The sequence below is a fragment of the Trematomus bernacchii genome, unplaced genomic scaffold (genome assembly GCF_902827165.1).
Source record: "Trematomus bernacchii unplaced genomic scaffold, fTreBer1.1, whole genome shotgun sequence".
NCBI lineage: Eukaryota > Metazoa > Chordata > Actinopteri > Perciformes > Nototheniidae > Trematomus > Trematomus bernacchii.
Window position 1 is genome coordinate 3,399,405 of NW_022987973.1, and position 21,893 is coordinate 3,421,297.

A 21,893-nucleotide genomic window follows, 5' to 3' on the forward strand; every position below is an offset into this window, starting at 1 on the left:
AAAGGACTATTTTTTCTACTGGAGCGGCGTCTGCTATCGCTGACAGACAGGTGTGTAGAGAAACAGGTAGTTAGCTTGTTTTGCACCATGAGCAACAAGTTGTTTGTTGACGCTGTGATGGGAATAGAGCTCTGTGCTGCTGGGAAGCTCCACCGAGTCCGACAGGTAACCACCAGGAGCCACTACGTATGCATATCACAATATCTGCATATATTTACACATTTGTACGGCTGTAGCCCCTGTTATTATTAGATACAAGAGGTGCTTTCTTATTTTCCAACGGACAGGCAGAAGGGTCTAAGTAATTCAACACTAGAGATGACTTCACTGCTGGCCTCTTTTTGTGTGTCAAAATGTGAAATTGAAGCTGATAAGTATTGTAATGAAGAGAGCTTTGGCATAAGCCTCAATTTCCAACAAACTTATGTGAAAACCCGTTCAGTTGGATAAAAACCTGGAGGCCAGATGCTAGAGGAAAAAAAGGCATGTTTAATTCAATGGAAAATGAAGAAAAGAGGAAAGCAATGTAGCAGTATCAGTTGAGCTGTGCCTCCATCAAGCTGTACATGATAGTGTAGGCTTTGGCTAGGGAATAGCCTGCATGGCATTTCACTCTCCTCAGATTTGTCTCATGTTGGATTTTGGTCTGACCACGTCTCTCTTTCCTTCTCTCCTTCTCTCCTTTCCCTCTCTAGATTGTGAAATCGTACCTATCATGTGAAGGCTTTGGTTGTGGTTTGTGTGTGGGGTGTGGGTGTGTGTGAGCGAGGGAGGGACAGAGACAGTGTAACAGAGAGCTAAGCTTCGTAGCCTCACCCTAGGGGCACTGGCCTGTAAAAAAAATGTCCCTGTAACCCTGGAACCATGAAACCATGACAGTCATCACTTATTCAAGCGCTGCTGGAAGGTTTCCGAAAAAAATCCAAGTTCTGGAACATCCCTCTGCCCTGGGGAATGTTCCAGAAACCCTGTCCAAGATTGGAGAACCTCGGACTATGCTGGACCCCTTGGAGAACCCCACTCCAGAATATTGTGGGGTCAAAGGCCAGAGATGGATAGATCAGAGAGACAACGAGGGAGGAGTGGCGGGAGAGAAGGCAAAAAGGAAGAGACAAACATGGCGCATAGGAGTCAGCCGAGAGAGGATGGGGAGAAGAAGGAGAGATGAGCAGTTTGACTTTAAGAGGAACAAATGCATCAAGGAAGTTGGAGGAAAATACATCGAAGGAGAGGACAGAAACGGGACAAATGCGTCGGGTATTCCTCATGTTATGTTAACCAGAAAAACTGAAATAATGCAAGTGGAAAAAAGGTTGGGGGAAACGAAGAGGTGGTGTGGTTTTTCTTGGCCATTTTACCTGAAAAACATCACAGAAAGAGGAAAAGCCACCATGAAAAGGATAATATGGCATAATATCTTCCTCTGGTTTACTGTCCTCCTCTTCAGCCTGTGTCCAAAACCTGCTTCATCACAGGTAAGCTTGCAAGAGCCAATTGAAATGTATGATCAAAAACTGGAATACTAATTGTTAACACTGTATTTATTATTTGATGACCAACAAAAAGGCCTTTTTCATAGCACTGTGTACATACAGTATGTGTTACGGTAAGATATTTGCCTGTAAGATGTGTTATGCTATATCATGATGTTATCATAGTCCATAGGCTTCATGTTCATTCTCTAAATTGCTAAAATGCCTTGTATTGCAGGTCATTTAATGCCTTCACAAATACTGTAAGTAAAAGAGACTTAGCTTGAATGGAATGATACACATTTTTAAATGGTCTTGCTTCTTAGGGTCATTTCCCACGTATGGAGAACCTTGCTGCCTTTAAACCCGTGTCCACCTCTCCGCCCCGCTCCACCTGTGGAGTTCCAGAGCGGAGCAGCTACTGTCAGACGCCGTCCTCCCAGCCTGAGCTGACGACCTGTTATCAGGCCTTCTGTGTCCAGGACTGTCCCTACAGATCCTCCACACCTCCGTATGCCCCGCTGCTACTGCCTGCACACAGGTAGATAGATCAAATTCATAGTACTTCTATCAAGGTGTTTTAAATGTCCTCCCACCTTTCAGTTCATGCAAAATAAAAATAAATAAAAGATTATAGACATGACATTTTTATTTTCCAGGGGTTCCTGTGTGACTCAAGACAGTAATGACACTCGCCCCGGGACAGAGACGGAGAACAGAACCAATAACAGTTCAGAGGGAGTTCCTGGTGGATCCAGTTCTGTGCTGTTTCGGCCCGTCCAGGATGGATGTCTGGTGTCCCCCCCCCTCACAGAAACTAGGAGCCTTGGGTTCTCTCGCCCTGGCATTGTGGATCAAACCAAGCTCTTCTGGAGAGATGTGAGTTACTTTTTGTAATTTATAAGAAATCACATTTATCTCTTTGTTGCATAGTTGGATATACTGTATGAGCGTTTCTTTTAATATAATAAATAATTTACTGCTGATGATTTTTGAATCGATAGATTACCAATGTCATGTTACAGTACACACAAATTGTACTTGGCAATACAAAATATGTATTTCCTTTTTGGATGGATGGATCTAAACTAACTATTTCTCTCTGGACAGTCCATCAAACTCAAAACAAGCAGAAGTACATTTGCTGTTTCCCTAAATAATATATATATTTCATTTTGTGCAAAGAAGAAAAGTCAAGATATTTAACAGCAGTACATTGAAACCAGATTTTGATGAACGTTACCTAGTTTTACTTACCATGACATGTGATTCTTTCAAACATGTTGTGAAATTCCATATTAGCCATGGATAAGTATTATAGAAAACCAATAGATATATTCTGTTCTTTTTGAAAAAGTCTGGATTTGCAGTTTCATTTGGCCCAGCCACTAAGAGCTACACTAACAGTAACATCATGTTTGTTAGAGGCTGTTTAGAAACAATCTCACATTGCATTTCAATCAGTAAGTTAATCAATAAGTTATACTTCTTGTAGAAATTGTGCTTTATGGGTGAAGATTAAGTAATGAAAAGATCAAATAGATAAAAAACAATGCAGGGATCAGATTCAGTCGTTTTAAGTCGTTATTGGTATGAGGATATAGTATATTTAAATCCTTGAAACATTAGTGAAAGATAAATAATAACACTTGTGTGTTGCAAGTATAAATCACAATTACTATTGCACCGTAAGAACTCAAACGTATCCTTCGACTGATAAATTATAGCTTTCTGCTGATGTAGGTGTGATGTATAGTCAAATGTCTGTTCTGATATATGATCTTATATGGCTTCCAAACTTAAAAAGTGCATTGAAGTGAAAGTCCTGTGATATTGATCCAAACACAAGGAGCAATCGGGTCAGGTCAGTATCACTTTCCGGAGATGTTGACTAACCACTATCTGTCATGTCCTACTTAGACATGTTGTGTGTGAGAGACAGGGGATGAAAGTGTGCTGGTATGTTGCAGGTAGGACTCCGATGGTGCAGAGTTACACACACTCAGATCAGCTTGCAGTCACACACAAACACAAAGCACTGCACGCACAACAAGGGATCAGTTGGCTTTACTTGGCAAGCTCATATCCGCCTCCAGCACACAGCAACACTTACATTTAAAGTAGATTGTGCAAACAACATGGGATGCTTTGTCATGAAACTTAAAATAAGCTAAACATACATGACGTCTTAGTTTATATTTCCTGGTTTACTATTTGAAAATGTGACTAGCAAAAGAGTCCTTCACCAATTATAAAACTGGACTCCAATAACATTGTTAGACTCACAATGGACACTTAAAAAGTAAAAGGATCAAAATGGACTCAGATTGCTTTAATATTTTTTAATTGTATGCATCCCTTAATGAAACCTGGGACCTACATTACCCACAATGCAACTCGATCGTTGACAGTTTACACAGTTAAGTATTTGCAGTACTACTCCACAAGACTTGAAACAGACTTGAATGTGTAAAATCAGTATAATTAATGTGGCTGTTGTTATAAAAATGATGAACTAAAATTACCCAGGCTTTCTCTTAATATAATCAGAAATGGTTAGACAACGTATATAAAGCCTGCAGCATTCACATGTTCCATGATGTGCTGCAAAGATTAACGTCACTGAAAGCTTTGCAGTAGTGACAGTTCTGAAAAAAGACCTAAAGCAACGCTAAACAGGTTTGGCGTGTATTCTAATAACTCACTGAATGTTCAGTTTAAATGTTGGCCTCAGTTAGATTTAACTCTGAGAAGGAGATTCAGACAGAGATAAATCCCTCCTTTTAAATTCATGCTGGGATTTTGTTTGTGAAGTTGTCTGTAGGGATTCAGATGACAGACTGGTCTTGTTGTCTTGGTTTGCTGAACATGACACCTTTATGCACCTGAATGCATCTGAATGGAGGAATATCTCCCCCCTCGCACTCTCTCTCTCTCTTTCTGTAGCTGTCGTTGGCCATCAGTCTTTTGTTGTAGAGACGATCATGGCTGCCATCAAAGAAGCCAGATGAAAGGAGGTCTCTATCCTCACCTCTGTCCATCTCTCCTCACCCCTCTCTCTTTGTCTCTCCCTCTCTGTGATTTCACATCCCTCTCCTCATCTGAACAATGAACAGAGCCAGCCACCTGTGCTTACAAATATAGTTTTTACTTCACCATGGCTACACTTCCATAAGGTTACACCAATATTTTTTGAGGGTACTCATTTTAAATCGTGAATTATTCTGAGTACATGCAGTTGACTTTTCTATATGGAGAACATGTGGATGAAGTACAAGTACATATCATAATTATCATAGTTTATTTGAAAACAGTGTTTAACAATGTGTATTTTGCCTAACTATCACATTAAATTGCCCTGGCAACATAATGACTACTTTTTCTGCTTGAATAATTTTTACAATGGATCAAGTAAGCATACATTTTTTAAGCAAGGATGCCAAAAGTTTGCTGGTTCAAGCTTCTAAAATATCTGTTTTGCTCGTTTTCTTTGGTGGAGAAATGTACATTCTTGGGTTTGTGTCAAAACAAAAACTTAAAGGGGACTTATTATGCAAAATGCACTTTTTGATGTCTTTTATACATAAATATGTGTCCCCGGTGTGTCAGGGAACTCACGCAGCGTCAGAAAATAAAACCCTCTCTCTTTTCCTCCGTACCCAAATCTCTAAAAACGGGGGTACAACGGAGCTGATCCAGATTTGCGTCCGATATGACGTAATATCAGAAATGTGGACCCACGGCACTATCAGAAAGTTGCTATCAGAAACAATGCCCGACTGTTTTGGACGTAATATGGTCGGTGTTTACATTAGCATCGCTAACACTCAGAGCTAACCTGTACTGGAGAGCATGTGTGTGAAGAAGCAGGAAATAAAAAGGAACTCACCTTGTGGTATAACCGGCAAGAGAGAAAGCCTTTGAGCTCCATACTGTTTCAGAAATAATCCTTGATAATCCATGATATGGCGTTTCATCACGGCAGTATTTAGTTTAGATAGTAGCTGCCGGGTCCCGCATGAGCTCAGCCCCCTCCTTTTTTATTTTTTATCAATTCTTTATTTTTTTTATAGCTTTATACCCAGAATCAGCCCTTTTGAAACAGGAAGTGAAATTGAGGGATATGAGGCATGGCTAGAATGGGTGATCTGTTTGGTATTTTGAGCAAAACACTTCATAGACATGTTTTTTATATCAAATCAAATCAAATCAAATCATTTTTTATATATTTTTATATATCTGAGACCTATGCTATTGCCTAAAAATAGCATGATAGGTGCACTTTAAGATATGTCAACAACAACAATGCTTAGTTGATCGGCACTTTTATGTGAATATGAAAGCTCAAAAACAATTTAGTCCAGAACTTCAGTGTTTTAGTAAGTCATCAACTTGTATTCAATTTTTTCTTGCACTCATTATCTCTGTCCTTCTTAATATCTCTTTATCCCTACCTACAGGCACATATTCACACTCATGCATGTGCAGACATACATACATATGGTCTCTTTTTTTCCCCCATGCATACATTTATCCTTGATTTATAGGGTATGTGGCTCTTGGTTCATAAAAGTCATGATTTCCCATAAAATGTCAGCGATGGTGGTTAATATGACACGTGGAGGGTGTGTGTCTGCACCCAGTGTAGCAGCTCAAACCTAGCAGTCATGTAAAATATTGATATTCCAATGTAAATGTCAGAATGAGAGACTGTGTGTGAAACTGTGCGGTGGCTCTCGACTCCATGAGTTTTAGATTCCACTTTTCCCTGTCTTTACCTTTTGAATTTAGTTAGAACAATTTATCACTGACAGATATTCAAATAGACTGTCTATTGCTGCTGAAATTATTGTGTTTCTTAAAATGTATGTGTGTTTTTGTCTCCTTCAGGATGCTGCTGGAGAAGAGCTCAAGGGAGCGGATGTTTTTTTCTGTGACGGTGTCCGAGCAGGCGGTCAACCTGCACTATGGCCAGTCCAGCAGTCAGACTCCTCTGACCGCCAGCTTCAGAACCGAGGGCAGGCTCACACCGGAGAGATGGACACACCTTGTTCTACAGGTAACACATCTGGAGGGTTTTTGGGATTCCTATAGGGGCATAGGAGACAACTGGGCTGTTAAACATGCCATAGTCTGTCAATATGAGAGGCTTGGGACCATGAGCTGTTGTGTTGTGCATCTAAAGGAGAATTTGTCAATGAAGCTACCTTAGAAGAACCATCAGGTTTGCCTTTAACTGTTTCACAAGCGTTGTGAAAGCTGAATGTTCTTTGCATCACGGACATGTATCTATCATTTCTTCTTTGTCTGTGTTTCTCTTTCATTCTGTGTCCATTTTTTTCTCTTCCTCTATGCGAGCTTGTGGTAATTACACTGGCAAACATCTGCTTTGGCACAGCTGCTGGGGCCAGGGGCACACACAAAATCTGACAGACACACACATGCTGACAGGCAAGACCACACACTTTCAATTATAAAAACATCTATGTATTTTATGGAAAACTAACTTAAATACCCCTGGAAGTTATTATTTTTTAAGAATCTATTTTGGTCTGTGGTTATTTTTGAAATTGATTGTTTACTAAATGTTTGGTTGTTTAATTGAGTTGCTTGGATTAGTTTTGTATGTGTTTTTGTTGATAACACAGTTAACATGGTACATTATTTATTTATTTGATGAGTTCAGTTTTAGAATCTCAAAATAAAATACTAGTTTACATTTAAATCTCTATTTACAGATAACATTTGTTTGGTTTCATGGAGAATATATTTTCTAGATAGATAGTGTGTGTGTGTGTCTGTGTGTGTTTCTGGTTTGTTATAGAGTATAATTTAACAGTTTATTCCACTTGAGTCTCTTTCTCTGAATAACATCGTGGTACTTGACAAATCATGGTCACCATGACAGCCTAATCACTGTATGTGTATGTTACTTAAGTTGTTACGTTGTTTGTTTGTCTACTTTTTATTAAGGTCACTTGGGGCCCAGTTTTTATTTGACCTGGCATGCATTTTAACAGGCTTTACAGAATTTTCACATTACATTTTGTTATCCTATTTTATTGCCCCTCTCTTGTGCTCATTGTGCCTTAGCACACATTAATATGTCAAACTATAAGGACATTATATATCCCTAATGATCTCATTTTATATCATGCATTCTCAAAGTGAATCCATGTCCTAAAAGGTGAAACAAAAATTAAACAAACAAACTGCTCTCCGGTCATGCAAAAGACTTGTTTGCAGAAATTAAATGTGGTAAATTAAAAGTCAAAACAGAGATGAAAATGATATAATTTTTTTCTAATTTCTTTCAATAAAGAATAGAAGCAAATTTCCCAAAATGTCAAACTACAACAAAACACAAAATATTAAACAAATATTAAATTAAAAGTATTGATGTATTGACAAAAAAATTGTCTGACTAATACTGTAGATAGAAATACATACTTTTTCTGATTCAGCGGTGCTAAATGGAGGTATATAAAGAAATATCTACGTCAGTTTGATTCAAAGCACAATTAAGGCTAGAGGGCTAAGCCAGAACTGAGGAAATTATATATGTGGAGCAGAACTTAAAAGGATTGTGAGCAGCCAGAAAATCCAACTTGACAGTTTAGTTTAGCGTCTGGCTGAGCGGCGCTTGGGCAGTCCAGTGTGTTGTCGGCTAAATGTAGGGTTGTTTATGGCTCATTTGCTAACAACTGTGTATGTGTGTGTGTGTGTGTACAGTATGCATGCATACCCTTAAGGGATCTGTTTTTTTATATATATTTACAGTATCTATGTGGGTTATACTTGTCCAAGTACTGTAGGCACGGAAAGATGTAAGGCTTCGAGGTATTTTGCTATAGGTATGTTGCATTGTTATGGCTTTGGTGTGTGTGTGTGTGTGTGTGTGTGTGTGTGTGTGTGCTGTGTGTGTGTGTGTGTGTGTGTGTGTGTGTGTGTGTGTGTGTGTGTGTGTGTGTGTGTGTGTGTGTGTGTGTGTGTGTGTGTGTGTGTGTGGTGTGTGTGTGTGTGTGTGTGTGTGTGTGTGTGTGTGTGTGTGTGTGTGTGTGTGTGTGGTGTGTGTGTGTGTGTGTGTGTGTGTGTGTGTGTGTGTGGTGTGTGTGTGTGTGTGTGTGTGTGTGTGTGTGTGTGTGTGTGTGTGTGTGTGTGTGTGTGTGTGTGTGTGTGGTGTGTGTGTGTGTGTGTGTGTGTGCTGTGTGTGTGTGTGTGTGTGTGTGTGTGTGTGTGTGTGTGTGTGTGTGTGTGTGTGTGTGTGTGTGTGTGTGTGTGTGTGTGTGATGTGTGTGTGTGTGTGTGTGTGTGTGTGTTCTTGTGAATTGGTCGGGCTTTTCACTTAATGGTATCGTGATGTGATCTGTTTTGACCATTCAGAAGAATAACATAATCATCCTTGACACTCAAACATCATTCTCATACTTCCATATTCGTGCATGCACACACACACACACACACACACACTTATCTACTCGCTCACTCATTAATACTCACAGATACACACTCACAGTTCAGCGGTAATTTGTAGCAGACTTGTCAGCCACAATACAGACATTACCCTATGAAGGAGCTGGGTAATTTAGAAACCTTTCCTGCACTCATACAGTACACACACACACACACACACACACTGAGCACACACACCAGTCATCTGTCGGTTTGAAAAGATCAAAACGCCAAAAAAGACAGTCAAAAGGAATACGGGTTTCCAAGTGCCAGGAGCATTTCTCACACACTGACACACACACACGCACGCATGTACACACACGGTGCCAGGAGCAAGGTGCTGTAGGGAGGCTGGTGCTCCCTAGGTAGTTGTCTTATCTGATTATGGTAACGATGTCGAGAATGGCAGAGGAAAAGGTAGCCTCGGGGAGGGAGGGACTGAGAGAGGAGAGGAGATGGGCAAAGTGAGGGAGGTGGCGCAGTGTTGTTAAGTGATGGTTACCAAGTCAGTTTACTGTGGGAATCACTTTGCTGTACATTTCTGTAGTATTAATTTCTTGGTAGGTCTTCTTGTATGTAAGAAAATTGCCTGTTCTCCTAGAGATATTGGTGTTACTGGCTCTGATGATCTCCATGTAATTAACATAAATTGTTCTCTTCTGGGTTTTTTATACATCTGAAGAGCCTCTCTTACTCTGATTGCATGACGACAATATGAGGCATTTGACAACTTGAACTGAGCGGTTGGGTAGGGAAAATAATGGGCTGCATGGCGTCTTTTTGTTCTATCTAAGACCAGACAATGGGATGCTACATTAAGACTGCAAATGATCATCAAGAGGCGCATATTTTGGCTTTTGAGAAGCAATTGTACTTGCAGGATTCTTGCTGTTTTGCATTCTTATCCATTGCACTTATTGTAAGTCTCTTTGGATTAAAGCGTCAACTCGTGACGCTTTGCATGCATTGATGATGCAAAAAATAATAAGTAAAAGATTGAAAGAAGGGGAAAGTAAGGGAGCTTGCGATTTAAATAGCTTTGGAGTACTATCTTTTGGAGTACTAGTGATTGACTGGGTGCCTGAAGGACCCCCAGAGGGGCAAATCAGCATTATCGGATGAGGCAGTGGCAGGGACAGCCAGTCACACCGGTCCCATCACGACCCAACACGGCAGCATGAATGTTTAACACTCGCACACGTACAGACACTCTTTTTCTTTCTCTTACCATTTCACACATGAACACACCAGTGATGTACGTACTGCCCCCACATACACACAGCACCGCATGCACATACACAGGAACGACTGGTTGATTCTTTCAGAGGGCTCTTACCTGTTGCTAAGACAGAGAAGAGAAAAGAGACACAAAGTTGTAAAATAAATGGATAAGTGGGTTAGCGCCCGAGTGTCATAGTGAGTTAAGGTCAAGTCAAGATTAAAAGACACACACACATCCATCTATATATTTATTGGAGAGAGTTGTTGCTATCTAATCTACAATTTGTTCTCTAGACCCTGACAGCTCATCTGCTTCACTACTCTCCCCTCCGACGGTGCGGCTGCTAAAACTTCTACTGAATGCCATAATAAGCTTAATGAATGTTTTCATGCACAATTACACTGGAAGACTCTGTGGCCTGTTTCCATGTCTGTATATGGACTGGTCTGGTCTTGCAGAAGGCGACTAATGTGCACCGAATGATCCGATACCACCACAGTCTTGCTATCTTTGTCTTTCTTTCGTGCATTGGTGCATGTGCACATGCCCTATCACTCTATTTTAGACTGATTTGGTCTGTCTCTGTCCTCCTTCTGATTTTGGCTTCTCTGTCCTTGGTCTGCCTCTACTGCCGGCTCTGCTTTCTCTTTCATTATTTCCACTTCAAAGGTTTGCCAAATATGTAGTTAAAGATGCCAAAAATATGACCGAATAGTGTAAAAATGTGGCTTAAAGTTGGATTAAAAAGTCATTTATTTTTAACCAAATTGAACCAAAAACGTACTGGCTCTTCTGACTTTTCCTCTTTTTGAATTAAAGCTAAATAGTATTTTTAGTATATTTCAGTATTTGAAGTAGGAATTACTGTATTGTCACTCTAACAGGCTGCACAATAAATGCAAAAAAAGTAGTATAGTTTCTGTAAGAGAAAAAAGAGAAGAATAAAGAACAGATTAATTTTATGTAAAGCGACAAAATTATTTTAAAGTAACTCCTGCTTTTTGGTCAAGGGCTAAAATTGCCCCACACACCAGACCAGTTATCCCAATCCTTTTCCCTCCGTCCCACCGGGAGTGACAGAGACAGATTATGAGACAGACTCGCATGTGTGTGCATGTGCATATGCTATGTGTTAGACTCAGCATAGAAGGACATTTTTTGCATTTTTCTGGAGGCTCTACATTTGTGGTTTTCTTGCATGCATGTGCACTAAATACAGTAAAAGTGTTTGTGTGTATTTGTGGTTGTGTGCATGTGTGTGAAGGTGAGGCAAGGTTGTTTTTTAGGGGTGAAGTGGACGCCTCTATGGTAGCCCTCTGCCCGCTGGCACAGGAGGCGAAAGGGCAACAGACTGGCATCAATTACATAGTGAGAGAGAGGGAGAGAAAGGTGTGCGTGTGTGTGTGTGTATGTGTGTGTGTGTGTGTGTGTGGTGGGGGTCGAGATTTTCTGTCTTGATATTAATTATTTTATTTATATAACATCAGTGTTTCATGCCAGCATGCAGTCTGGTCCAGCTTAATAGTGAGAGCAAGGCACTAACATGGCCAGGGTTAGGGGTTTCATTCCCACTGGAGCTGTGAGATATGAGAGCTAAAAATGTATGCGGCAAGGGTACTGCAAGGTGCTTTGGATAAAAGGATCCACCAAAGAGCATATGTTATGTTATGCCCTCTTTAGAAATATCCACGCTAAAGTAGAGGTTGCTTGGCATAGGTTAGTAACCCTATTAAGATCAAAAGCAACATAAAAAGGAACCAGAATATTATGAAAAGAGGATGCTCAACAGTGAATATAAAACTAATGATCCTGCCTGGTGTTAGAGATCTGCACTGACCTGAAACTGAGACTGTAACCCGGCCAGTACTGTGTCTTTAAGACCATACCCGACTGAACCTGACTGTTAATGCTATTTACATCTCAAACCCAACCTTACTTCTTCATTAATAATACATTTTCTTTGTTTTATTGTATTTACACACTGCCTTTTACTAGTTATTTCTACAGACACATTGTTATGGATGCAAACTGTTTGAACAGAATGAACGATACACTGATCATCTCCATCTATACTCTTCTCAACTCCACTTAGCGACGTCACATACCAGAAATGTAGGAGTTAATACCAATACCTCTGAAATTCCGCTTTTCTCGAATCCCAATTTGATACCACAGTTGAAACAAATAATAAAACAATAATTCCCATGTCCTTCATCATGTACTCTTGTATGACGGTTTACATGAACGGGTGAACACTCCCTATAGAAAAGCTATTTTATATAACTTTGAAACACATTTTTATTTGCAGACATCATGAAATGTTTATAGTTACTTTTGCCCAGCCTCATTTTTAGTGATTATATCTTAAACACATTATAACATGAATCAATGCAACCATGAGCTGTTGGCTCCATTATTAAACGTATCTGGTATGTACAGTAGCCTACCGGCGGCTAACAGGAATCTAGAACAATGGTATTGGTACTCAGGATCGGCAGATACCCAAAGTTAGCGGATAGTTTTAGGAGAGAAAATGTTTCTTAATGAACATTTCATTCAATAACCAAACATGAACCTGACCATAGAAGCTTTTAACAGCAACATCACCTAAACCCAACACCTGACACAGTATTGCTACCTGGTGGATCTAAGGGTTATTACTAAGGCTCCTTCCTAGCAGTTTAATACTGCATGTGCTCCTCCCTCCCTGTATACTCGGATGCTTGGATGACTCTGTTTCTTTAAATGGGATTTTTCTTTGCTTTCTGCTCGGAACGAAAAAGCCTTAGAGACTTATGGTCTTTATTAAAAGGTTGGTGTGTCACCCTATAAATGTCCCCTTATTCTCTTTTTTTCCTCTTTATATTTTGTCTCTGCTTTTTTTCTTGAAGATGATTTTTGTCTTTCCTTCTTTCTCTCTCTCTTTCTGCCTCATCTATCTTTCATTCTCTCCCCTTTCATTGTCTCTCCGTCCCCACCTTCTTTGTCCTTCCCCCTTTCCCTCCCATTCTCTTTACACACACACACACACACACACACACACACACACACACACACACACACACACACACACACACACACACACACACACACACACACACACACACACACACACACACACACACACACACACACTCCATCTCCCTGGGGACAATTTTCTTTTCTTAAATAAACTGTCATAGCTAGTGTTAAAATATGGGCCTTACATGGGGTGAGCGCGGCAAGGCAAAGGCATGGGGCCCTGGGCTGGTATAAAACATGGATAATATGCTGTGAGAGGTAATTGTATCTTTTAGCGCTGAGATGAGTAGAACAAATGTGTCTCCTCTCCATCCTCTTTCTCTCTTCCTCTCTTTTTTTATTCCCTTTCCTCCTCCTCCTCTTCCTATCTCTTTCTTTACACACTGCAGCCGTGCTAATATGATAGAGAGAATATTGGCTGTACATCAGAGCTGCTAACAGTTCATAGTAGGTTGGGGCAAGTATATGGGGGGGGGGGGAGAGGAGTAAGGAGGGGGGAGAGGCTGGGAGGGTGAATAACAAGAAGAGAGATAACAGGAGTGAGGAAAGAGGAGAGGGAAAGGTGACAATATGCCTCGGGATGTGAAAGTGGAGAGCTGGGGATGCATAACGTCACATTACACTTTTAGATTTCACATACTTGAGTTTGCATTAGTAGGACAGGCCTATCTGGGAAAATCCAGCGAGCTTTTTCCAAAAATCATCTTAATGTTAAAATGATCTTAGTCTGATTGTAAGGCCGTATATTTGTCTTGAGTTCAAACGTCATCAAAATTGTACACACTTACAAAGAAGATCTTACAGACTCTCCAGTCGAATAAGAATACATTAGCGCCCTTTCCTATTTACTGTTACAACCCTCCACATGACAGGCCTTACAAAGTGTGATAATAAGAAGTATACATTGTAATAAACCACACGGCATGTGTTGTATCATTCAAATGTACAGTACACAGAGGAGGTTATTGCCTCACCGTCAGTCTGACCTACAAAATAAAAAATCTATTAAAACAAGGGAAAGAATGATACTGAATGAAATACAAATGAAAGGTAACAAATAAAAAGAGTATTTTGCTTTTAATAGTATTATCAAGTCTGACTTTTTCTCTTTTTCTATTCACTGCTTCATTTCTATAGCCGTTTCTTAATTCCCCGCCAACAATTTAATATTTTCTTATTTGAATGTCTTCCTCATTGTCTTTTCTGATAATCATCTCTATCTTTCTCTTCTTGTAAACGTTCCAATATCTATTTGTCACTTCCCCATGTATCCTCCTTTTCTTCCATCCACCCTAGTGTCTTTGTCTCATTCACCAAAACCTTCCCCTAATGTCTCTCTTACTTTCCTTTTCTCCCTTCCCTTCTCACTCTTTTGCTGACTCCCCCCCCAATGACAGCTTCACTGTCTGTGGGATGAGGTGTGTTATCAGTGAGTGGCATGTCAGTCACAGGGCAACACTTCAGGAGGTTGTGTGGAGGGAGCTTGGTGAGGCGGGATGCTGTGGGGCAGAGGAGGGGAATCAGGGATTAGAGGAGGTTAAAAGGAGAGGAAGAGATAGGTGAGGAAGAGCAGACAAGCATGAGTACAGCAACAAGAGAGGGGAATGCCTGACCGAAAAAAAACAAAAGATGGTTCAACAGAGTTCAAGACACGAGGGTGGAAATGTGTGGAAGCTTTAAAGAGTCGGGAAGTAGGAGAACAGGAACTGGGCATCTTAGTTTTAAGATTAGGGTGAATCATATTGACGAAAGATAATGTAAAGTACATTTTATAGGCAAAAATCCCAAGTGTATCTCAGAAGCCACAATATGTGAACCCGAAGCTACATTAAGTTTAAAAATGTTTGGAGCTGCTCTGCCTCAAGTTTGAATTAACATATTTGCGGCCCGTTCTACTTTGTCAACAATTTCTTTGTTTATTTGTTTGTTGAGTGCATGTTCCCCGTTAAAGAAATAGAGAGAATTGCCAGTATGCTGTAAGACCGAGATGTCATTTGTTTAAATGTGTTTCATCGTGTCAGTAAAAGTACAATTACTAAAGTAGAGCAGAGGGACTGATCAGAAAAAGGTGAACTGGGTAGATGTGAACTGTGTGCAACATGGGGAAATAGTATCCTCTGTGAGAAAGGTCAGTGTGTTGCATCCACACACACACTCAAACACATAGAGAACATTAAGCTCCTTCAGAGGGCCTTGCATTGCTTTAGTACTTAATAAACAAATCAGACAGCAGAAAACACGTATCTAGAATTGGTTTCCGGTATTAGTCCTCCTTAAGGCCCCTCTCATCTACCCTGACCTCAAACTGTCACTCGCAGCTGTGATAGCTCTTCTCTACATTTAAGTGAAATGTGACTGTAATGTCTGACACTGATGGCAACATGTCAGATGTCTGGATAACTCCTGGCTGTTTAGAATAATGAGAATCATTCAGAGGAATGTATGTGTGTTAACCTGTCCTGGACCATGATAAATTGAAAAGCTTTAGTCTGGTCTCCAAATAGAGTAAGACAGTTAGTTTTACTTCAAGAACCATCTTATGTCATGTCATGAAAGCTATGAAATGAGACATAACAAAGACACATAATCATTAATACAATTATTGATAGTTAATACAGCTTTTAAATACACCTCATCCATTTGTATTTACCTAAAAATAATGCCTGTAATTATTGTGTGGACTGAGCTATTTGATCAAGTTCACAAAAAAGGACCTAAAGGGTTATAAGGAAGTGTCGCCCATAGACGCCTAATTCCTCTCCTTACCAACTGGGGAAGTTAGTTGTTAGAAATCTACTTATTTACAAACCATCCCACATTTTACCATTGCAAAATAATCTCTCAGTCATACAAAATGCAGAATTTTAGCCTGTGATGTAAACAATATTTAAAAAATGACTTTTCCTTTTTCCTTTTACAATGCAACACATTTTAATCTGCATGATACAGACAGTTGCATGTTTGTTCCATGGTGGTTACATAAGTAAAAGTTCTTTACAGTTATATTTTGTAATCTTTTATTGATTGCATATTTTTGTATGACTGGCAAAGACAACTTGGGCTAATTTCCTTAATATTTTCTTTACCACCTCTTGCTTTTTTGTGTCCCACAAAGTGAGCTTAGAAGAAACACTGCTGTCCACACTGTGTTTCTGAGCCATGGCTTGGCACGAGTGTGAAAATCGAGAAGAGCTTTAGTCAAAATGCCAGTCTACAGATCACTAAAAGCTTTCCACTCAGGGTTTCCCTGGGCTTTTAGAGGGGCTTAGGTGGTAACAGTGCCAGTGGGGTGGGTGGTGCACAGGATTGGGTGCTTGAAACTCCCCAGAGCACAGGAGCCTTTTGAAGGAAATGGTTTAATAAGGAAAGGTTAATAATGTAACTTTACTCAGAAGAAGAAAACAAAAAAATAAGTTTACATATTATATTACATTTTTCAATAGTCGGGTAAAACACCTTTAGTTCTTTCTTTAGGTGATGATGCAGTACATGGTCAATTCAAGAGTGACCACTTTGTCTACAGAATTGCATATGTCAGAAAATAACTGTAGCTAAAATGACAAATAATATGGTCAAATGTAATGTGTTGATAATATATACTTAGTTCCTGTTTTTTTGCAGTAATGTTATAGGAGACAACAGCGTGCAGCCAGGCCAGGTGCGAATGGAGCCATGAATGGTGGCAGAGACCCCAGGTGGTGCAGGGGTTGGATTCAATATCCCGATGGCCCAAGATTAAACCCTGCTGAAATGATCGCTCCCTATTCACAGCTATTATCCTAACATATAGAGTTTTAGATAATTTCAAAGGAAAGCGAAACAGCAGAAACACATGTTCTTCATATTAATACAAAATGGAACATGTTTGTATCAAATGAATGTCCTGTAGCATTGGTTGACATGATACGGAAATTGACATATCATCGTCTCTTTTTAGATATTGCATTAAGGAACATTTAAAGGAGAGGTGTCATGGCCATTTCCACTGATCATAATTCCATTGTTGAGGTATACTAAAATAGATTTATATTGTGCATTTTTCCAAACTCACATTGGTTTCTCATACAGCATCTCTGTAAACTACGTGTATTCACTGAATTTCACTCTCTGCCTTTAACGGCTCGTTGTAGCTCCCAAAGCTCCAGCCCCCACCCTCCCTGTGAGCACAGTGTGCTCTGATTGGTCGGGACGTTGTGAATCGCGCTGAGCTCCGTGGAGGTGTTGTTTCCTTGTTTAGGATACATAGCGAAACACAGCCAAACTCATCCTGAGCACACACAAACTCACATCCGAATTAAAAACAATAAGTGTGGCTTGATATTGAGTAAGAAAAAGGTTGATAAACGCTGTGAGAATGGGTCTGCAGAGAGAATTTCGCCGCGATCCCAACTGTCTGTTATCAGCCTGCAGCCAGGGAGGAGAAATCAGCTGAGCTGCCTGCTCCCTGCACACAGATGTGTGTGTGAGGAAGTCCGTGGATTGGTCAATTTGGACCAATCAGCGGGGGCTTAACGTAACGGCTCCGCGGACGTAACGTAACGGCTCCACGGATTGGTCCATTTCGTTCCGGGTACGGCTTGACATCATGCCATCCCGGAAGAATCAAATGGACAATGACGTATCTCCAACGAGGCGTTTTGGGGAGGTATTTTCTGTGTTAGAGTTTTACTCGCTACAGGGTGTACTTTGAGGGTTTTGACTCTGCACACCGTTTACATGCATAAAAACCTTCATAACACACAAGGGGACGGGTAATAACTGGAAAAGCATGACACCTCTCCTTTAACTTCAGCTTTGGTGATATGGGTGACGTCTGGACATTAAACGATAATGATTTGGCATGTAGAATAACATGTCGATAAAGTGATGTTAAACGAGCACACCATTATACTGAAAATATACCATACACTACTATTCACTGTATAATGGTGATTCCCAAAATTCAATTGTAAAAATTGTGCCAGCTCTATTATAGTTAAGTATATCTTAAAAATACACGCAGTAATGTTACTATGAAAAAAAGGCTTAAGTTAAAAGTCCTCACAAAATCATATCCTCTGTATTAAAGGAAGGCGATAGGTAACGTTTAAAGTAGTCATTTCCTTTCCTCTGGACTTAGTGGACACAGTCCAAATGAGACTAGTTAACACTAAAGAATTCTCTAACTCCTTTTCCTTTTTTCCTCCCAATCTCAAAGAACTCAGAAGTTACACTGGCTAAAAGAGACAAAGAGAGGTAGAGGGAAGGAGGAGGTAAAAATACAGATGGACGGGCAAAGGGAAAACAGAGGGAAAGTGTTTGTGAAAGCTAACAAAGGGGAGTTGGCTGCGTTTCAAAAGGGCGCGTGGCGGCTAAGGAGGATGAAGCGCTTCAGGATTCATTTACATCAGGCCTGACAACTGCCTCACATCTCCCCAAGAGCCACACAGCTCCGGCTTAGAGATTCCTAAAGAGGGCCCTTCTTCTAGCTCCCTCTCTTACACCCGCTGCCTGACTTTTCTTCTTCTCCCTCCTGTCTCTTTCTTTTTATTCACTCTTATTCTCTCCTGCGCTCTCTTCTGCTCTTATGCGCTTGCGAGTCTTCAATCAGCCATCATGAAAGTGTCTGTCTGGGCGTCTTAACTATCCTCTAAGAGGCAGACACTTGTCTGGGCCTGCCTTTATCCCCTAAAGGCGTTTTTTGACTTGGACTTATTTCCCTCCTCACACCTTTTCAACTTCCCTAAAGAGCTGACAACAAGTGAGAGCGACAGGGCAAGATAAACATGAGGGGAAGAGACAGGAAGGGAGATGAGAGGGGGAAGTCGTCAACTGAGAGGGAGGAGAAAATAAAGATGGTTATAAAAAATAAGCAAGAGCAAATAAAAATGAGGTGAAAGAATTCGTAAAACTGAAAAAATTGAAAGGAATGAAATGACCTCGTATGGAAGAGTAAGGACAAAGCAAGGAGCACCAGAGCAGAAGAGAGACCAGAAAGATGAAGAAGGAGAGGGGGACTCTGGTAAGACAGGGAGAGTCTCGTTTATCAGTGGTCCCACAGTGTGTCTCCCAAACACAGGATTTGCAGAACGGAGAGAGTAGCACAGGGCACATTAAAGTTTTTTTTGGGGGGGGGGGGGGGGGAAGCCCCTCTTATGGTGGTATCTTTCTTTTTCCCTGGGTTTGATGTGAAAGGTAGCTGCTCCCACTTTGACGATGTTGTCTGCCGTGCAGTTTTTAATATTCATGCAGCAGATCGGGAATGGAGAGGAAAGGAGTGTAGAGGAGATTTTTGGTCAAACAGAAAGCTAATTTGCGGCTGAGGCAGTTTAGCCTGAGGCTCTTTCTGCTACTGGGGAAATGAGCTGGAAGATTAGCTGTATGTATAATTCACACACACATGGTCACACACACACATGCATGGATATCCAAAAACACACCATTGGTCTGTGCATATACTTTTGTAGATAGATGCGCATATGCACACTCAGAGCAGCAGTGTGTTACAGCAGTCACCTGCTGCTGGGCCTTTCTGCTGCATCTGCCCCTCAGGCAGCTCACTTACATGCTTTTAGGTTCCACGGCAGTGCTCAAAAAACAATTATTAATGGTATTCAATGATGCTTTGTCTTAATATCACTTATTAATTGATCATCTTTTTACTTTCTCCCTCTGAAACCTAGAATACTGTACAGACAACATAAAAGCGCTTTTCCAGAAGAAACATCACGCTCTATTGTATGACTGCAATAACGTTTTCTGTTTAATCAAATGATCTCGCTTTTCGGAAATTGGAGACAAAATTATTTATTGTTTGTTGTGATTCATTTAGATTTGTTGAGGTAGTGTGGCATTCACAGTTTAAGGACACCTTTTAATTTTCTTTTAAATTGAATGATTTTCAGGTTCATAACAGACATGTGAGTCTATTCCTAGATGGGCTTGAGGAGGATGGGACCCCGTTTGACACACAGTCTCTGAGCGGCAGGCTCTCTGATATCAGCGAGGACGGTGCCATGTGGGTGGGACTCAGCTCCAACGGTAAAGCTAGCTGATTTTTCTGTTGTCATTTTCTGAGAAATTACATTGTTTTAGAGAAGCATTAGATCCAGATTCACAGGGTGCTTGATTTTCAGATTCCTCACTGTCAACAATTATTTAGTTGTGTATTTAAATCAATTGAATTTAAACATTTGGGTCAATTCCAGGAACTGCCAGCCCAGGAATGATAAAATAAACATGTTGTCAATGTTTAAAAAGGTTTAAACTGCAGCATAAAACTCATATTGCAATGCACAATGTTTGTTTTTCTGACTTGAAATCAGTCCCATCTACATCCCTCCTTCAACGGGGCCGCTGTCTTTCTCCAAGGGGAGAAAAATTACCTCTTTGTTTATCTTGTCTGTATATCTAAATATGGTGTCAATGACTACTCCACCTTTATTCTCCTCCCAGCCTTTATCCTCCTTCAACTACACATCTGTGATTGATTGGTGGTGCCTGGGAGCCGTCTCAGAGTCAATAGGAGAGAAATTGAGAGAAAAATGATATCCGTTCATCTCCTGAGTGATAAACGAGTGTTTTTCTTCTCGTTTATCAGGCATTGATCCCTAGTTCAAGGCAGGTAGCATCTGATCAGCTGAAGATCACATCAGTGGTCGTGATCAATGCAAGTGATTGGCTCGAGGGAGTGTGTGTGTGTGTGTGTGTGTGTGTGTGTGTGTGTGTGTGTGTGTGTGTGTGTGTGTGTGTGTGTGTGTGTGTGTGTGTGTGTGTGTGTGTGTGTGTGTGTGTGTGTGTGTGTGTGTGTGTGTGTGTGTGTGTGTGTGTGTGTGTGTGTGTGTGTGTGTGTGTGTGTGTGTGTGTGTGATGTGTGTGTGTGTGTGTGTGTGTGTGTGTGTGTGTGTGTGTGTGTGTGTGTGTGTGTGTGTGTGTGTGTGTGTGTGTGTGTGTGTGTGTGTGTGTGTGTGTGTGTGTGTGTGTGTGTGTGTGTGTGTGTGTGTGTGTGTGTGTGTGTGTGTGTGTGTGTGTGTGTGTGTTGAACCTAGGGTCTGTGTCTGGAATTCTGATCAGTGGATTGATTATATGAATGCTGATCAGGTGTATTGATGAACAACTATGTCTGCTTTTGGAGGGGACCCTTTTAACTGAAAACTGAGTATCTGATAAGAACACTATACATTTTGAAGTGGCCAATAACGATAGCATCATCAGTTGTATCAAATAATTAAAACAAAATATGAGTCAACTGATAGTATGATGTTGAGATTTCTCGAATCATGCTTCAGTTTGGATGCTACAAATGTATCATAATAAAGCCCCTTAAAGTTATCATCTTTTAGATGTTCATGAAATTACACGAACAATATACATATTGATACAAACATTGTTGCTACTATTTATCTTCAATGTGTTCCCTGCTATATTCTGTGTATTTACATATCATGTAATGGATTATTTATATGCCAATTTAAACTGTTACTGACAGATTCTTCTATATCCATGGTCAATACAGATTGTCTTCTCACACGCAATAAATTCACTGGAAACAATGCAGCATGTAATCAAGCAGTACTGTGTGTTATTTAATCTCATTTAAAATATGAGACAATGGGAGTTTGTATTGTTACACTGTACAATTATTCACTAGTTGCTCCATTGTTGCCATTGCATTGTAAAGCGCCTTGGAAGAAAGAGCATATTATCGCAGTTCATTTAGCATGAACCATTTCTGACTTGTCTAACCA

The 21,893-nt window shown here is 40.4% G+C and overlaps 1 protein-coding gene across 1 annotated transcript in view; it reads left to right on the plus strand.

The window, feature by feature from the left end:
• Nucleotides 1–872: 872 nt before the first annotated feature.
• ush2a (Usher syndrome 2A (autosomal recessive, mild)) overlaps nt 873–21,893 on the plus strand; it is a 184,516-nt gene continuing 163,495 nt past the window's right edge. Inside the window, 6 exon segments of the mRNA XM_034116183.1 lie at nt 873–1,475; nt 1,799–2,013; nt 2,132–2,273; nt 2,275–2,351; nt 6,363–6,531; nt 20,052–20,187. Coding sequence (XP_033972074.1) covers nt 873–1,475; nt 1,799–2,013; nt 2,132–2,273; nt 2,275–2,351; nt 6,363–6,531; nt 20,052–20,187 — 1,342 coding nt within the window.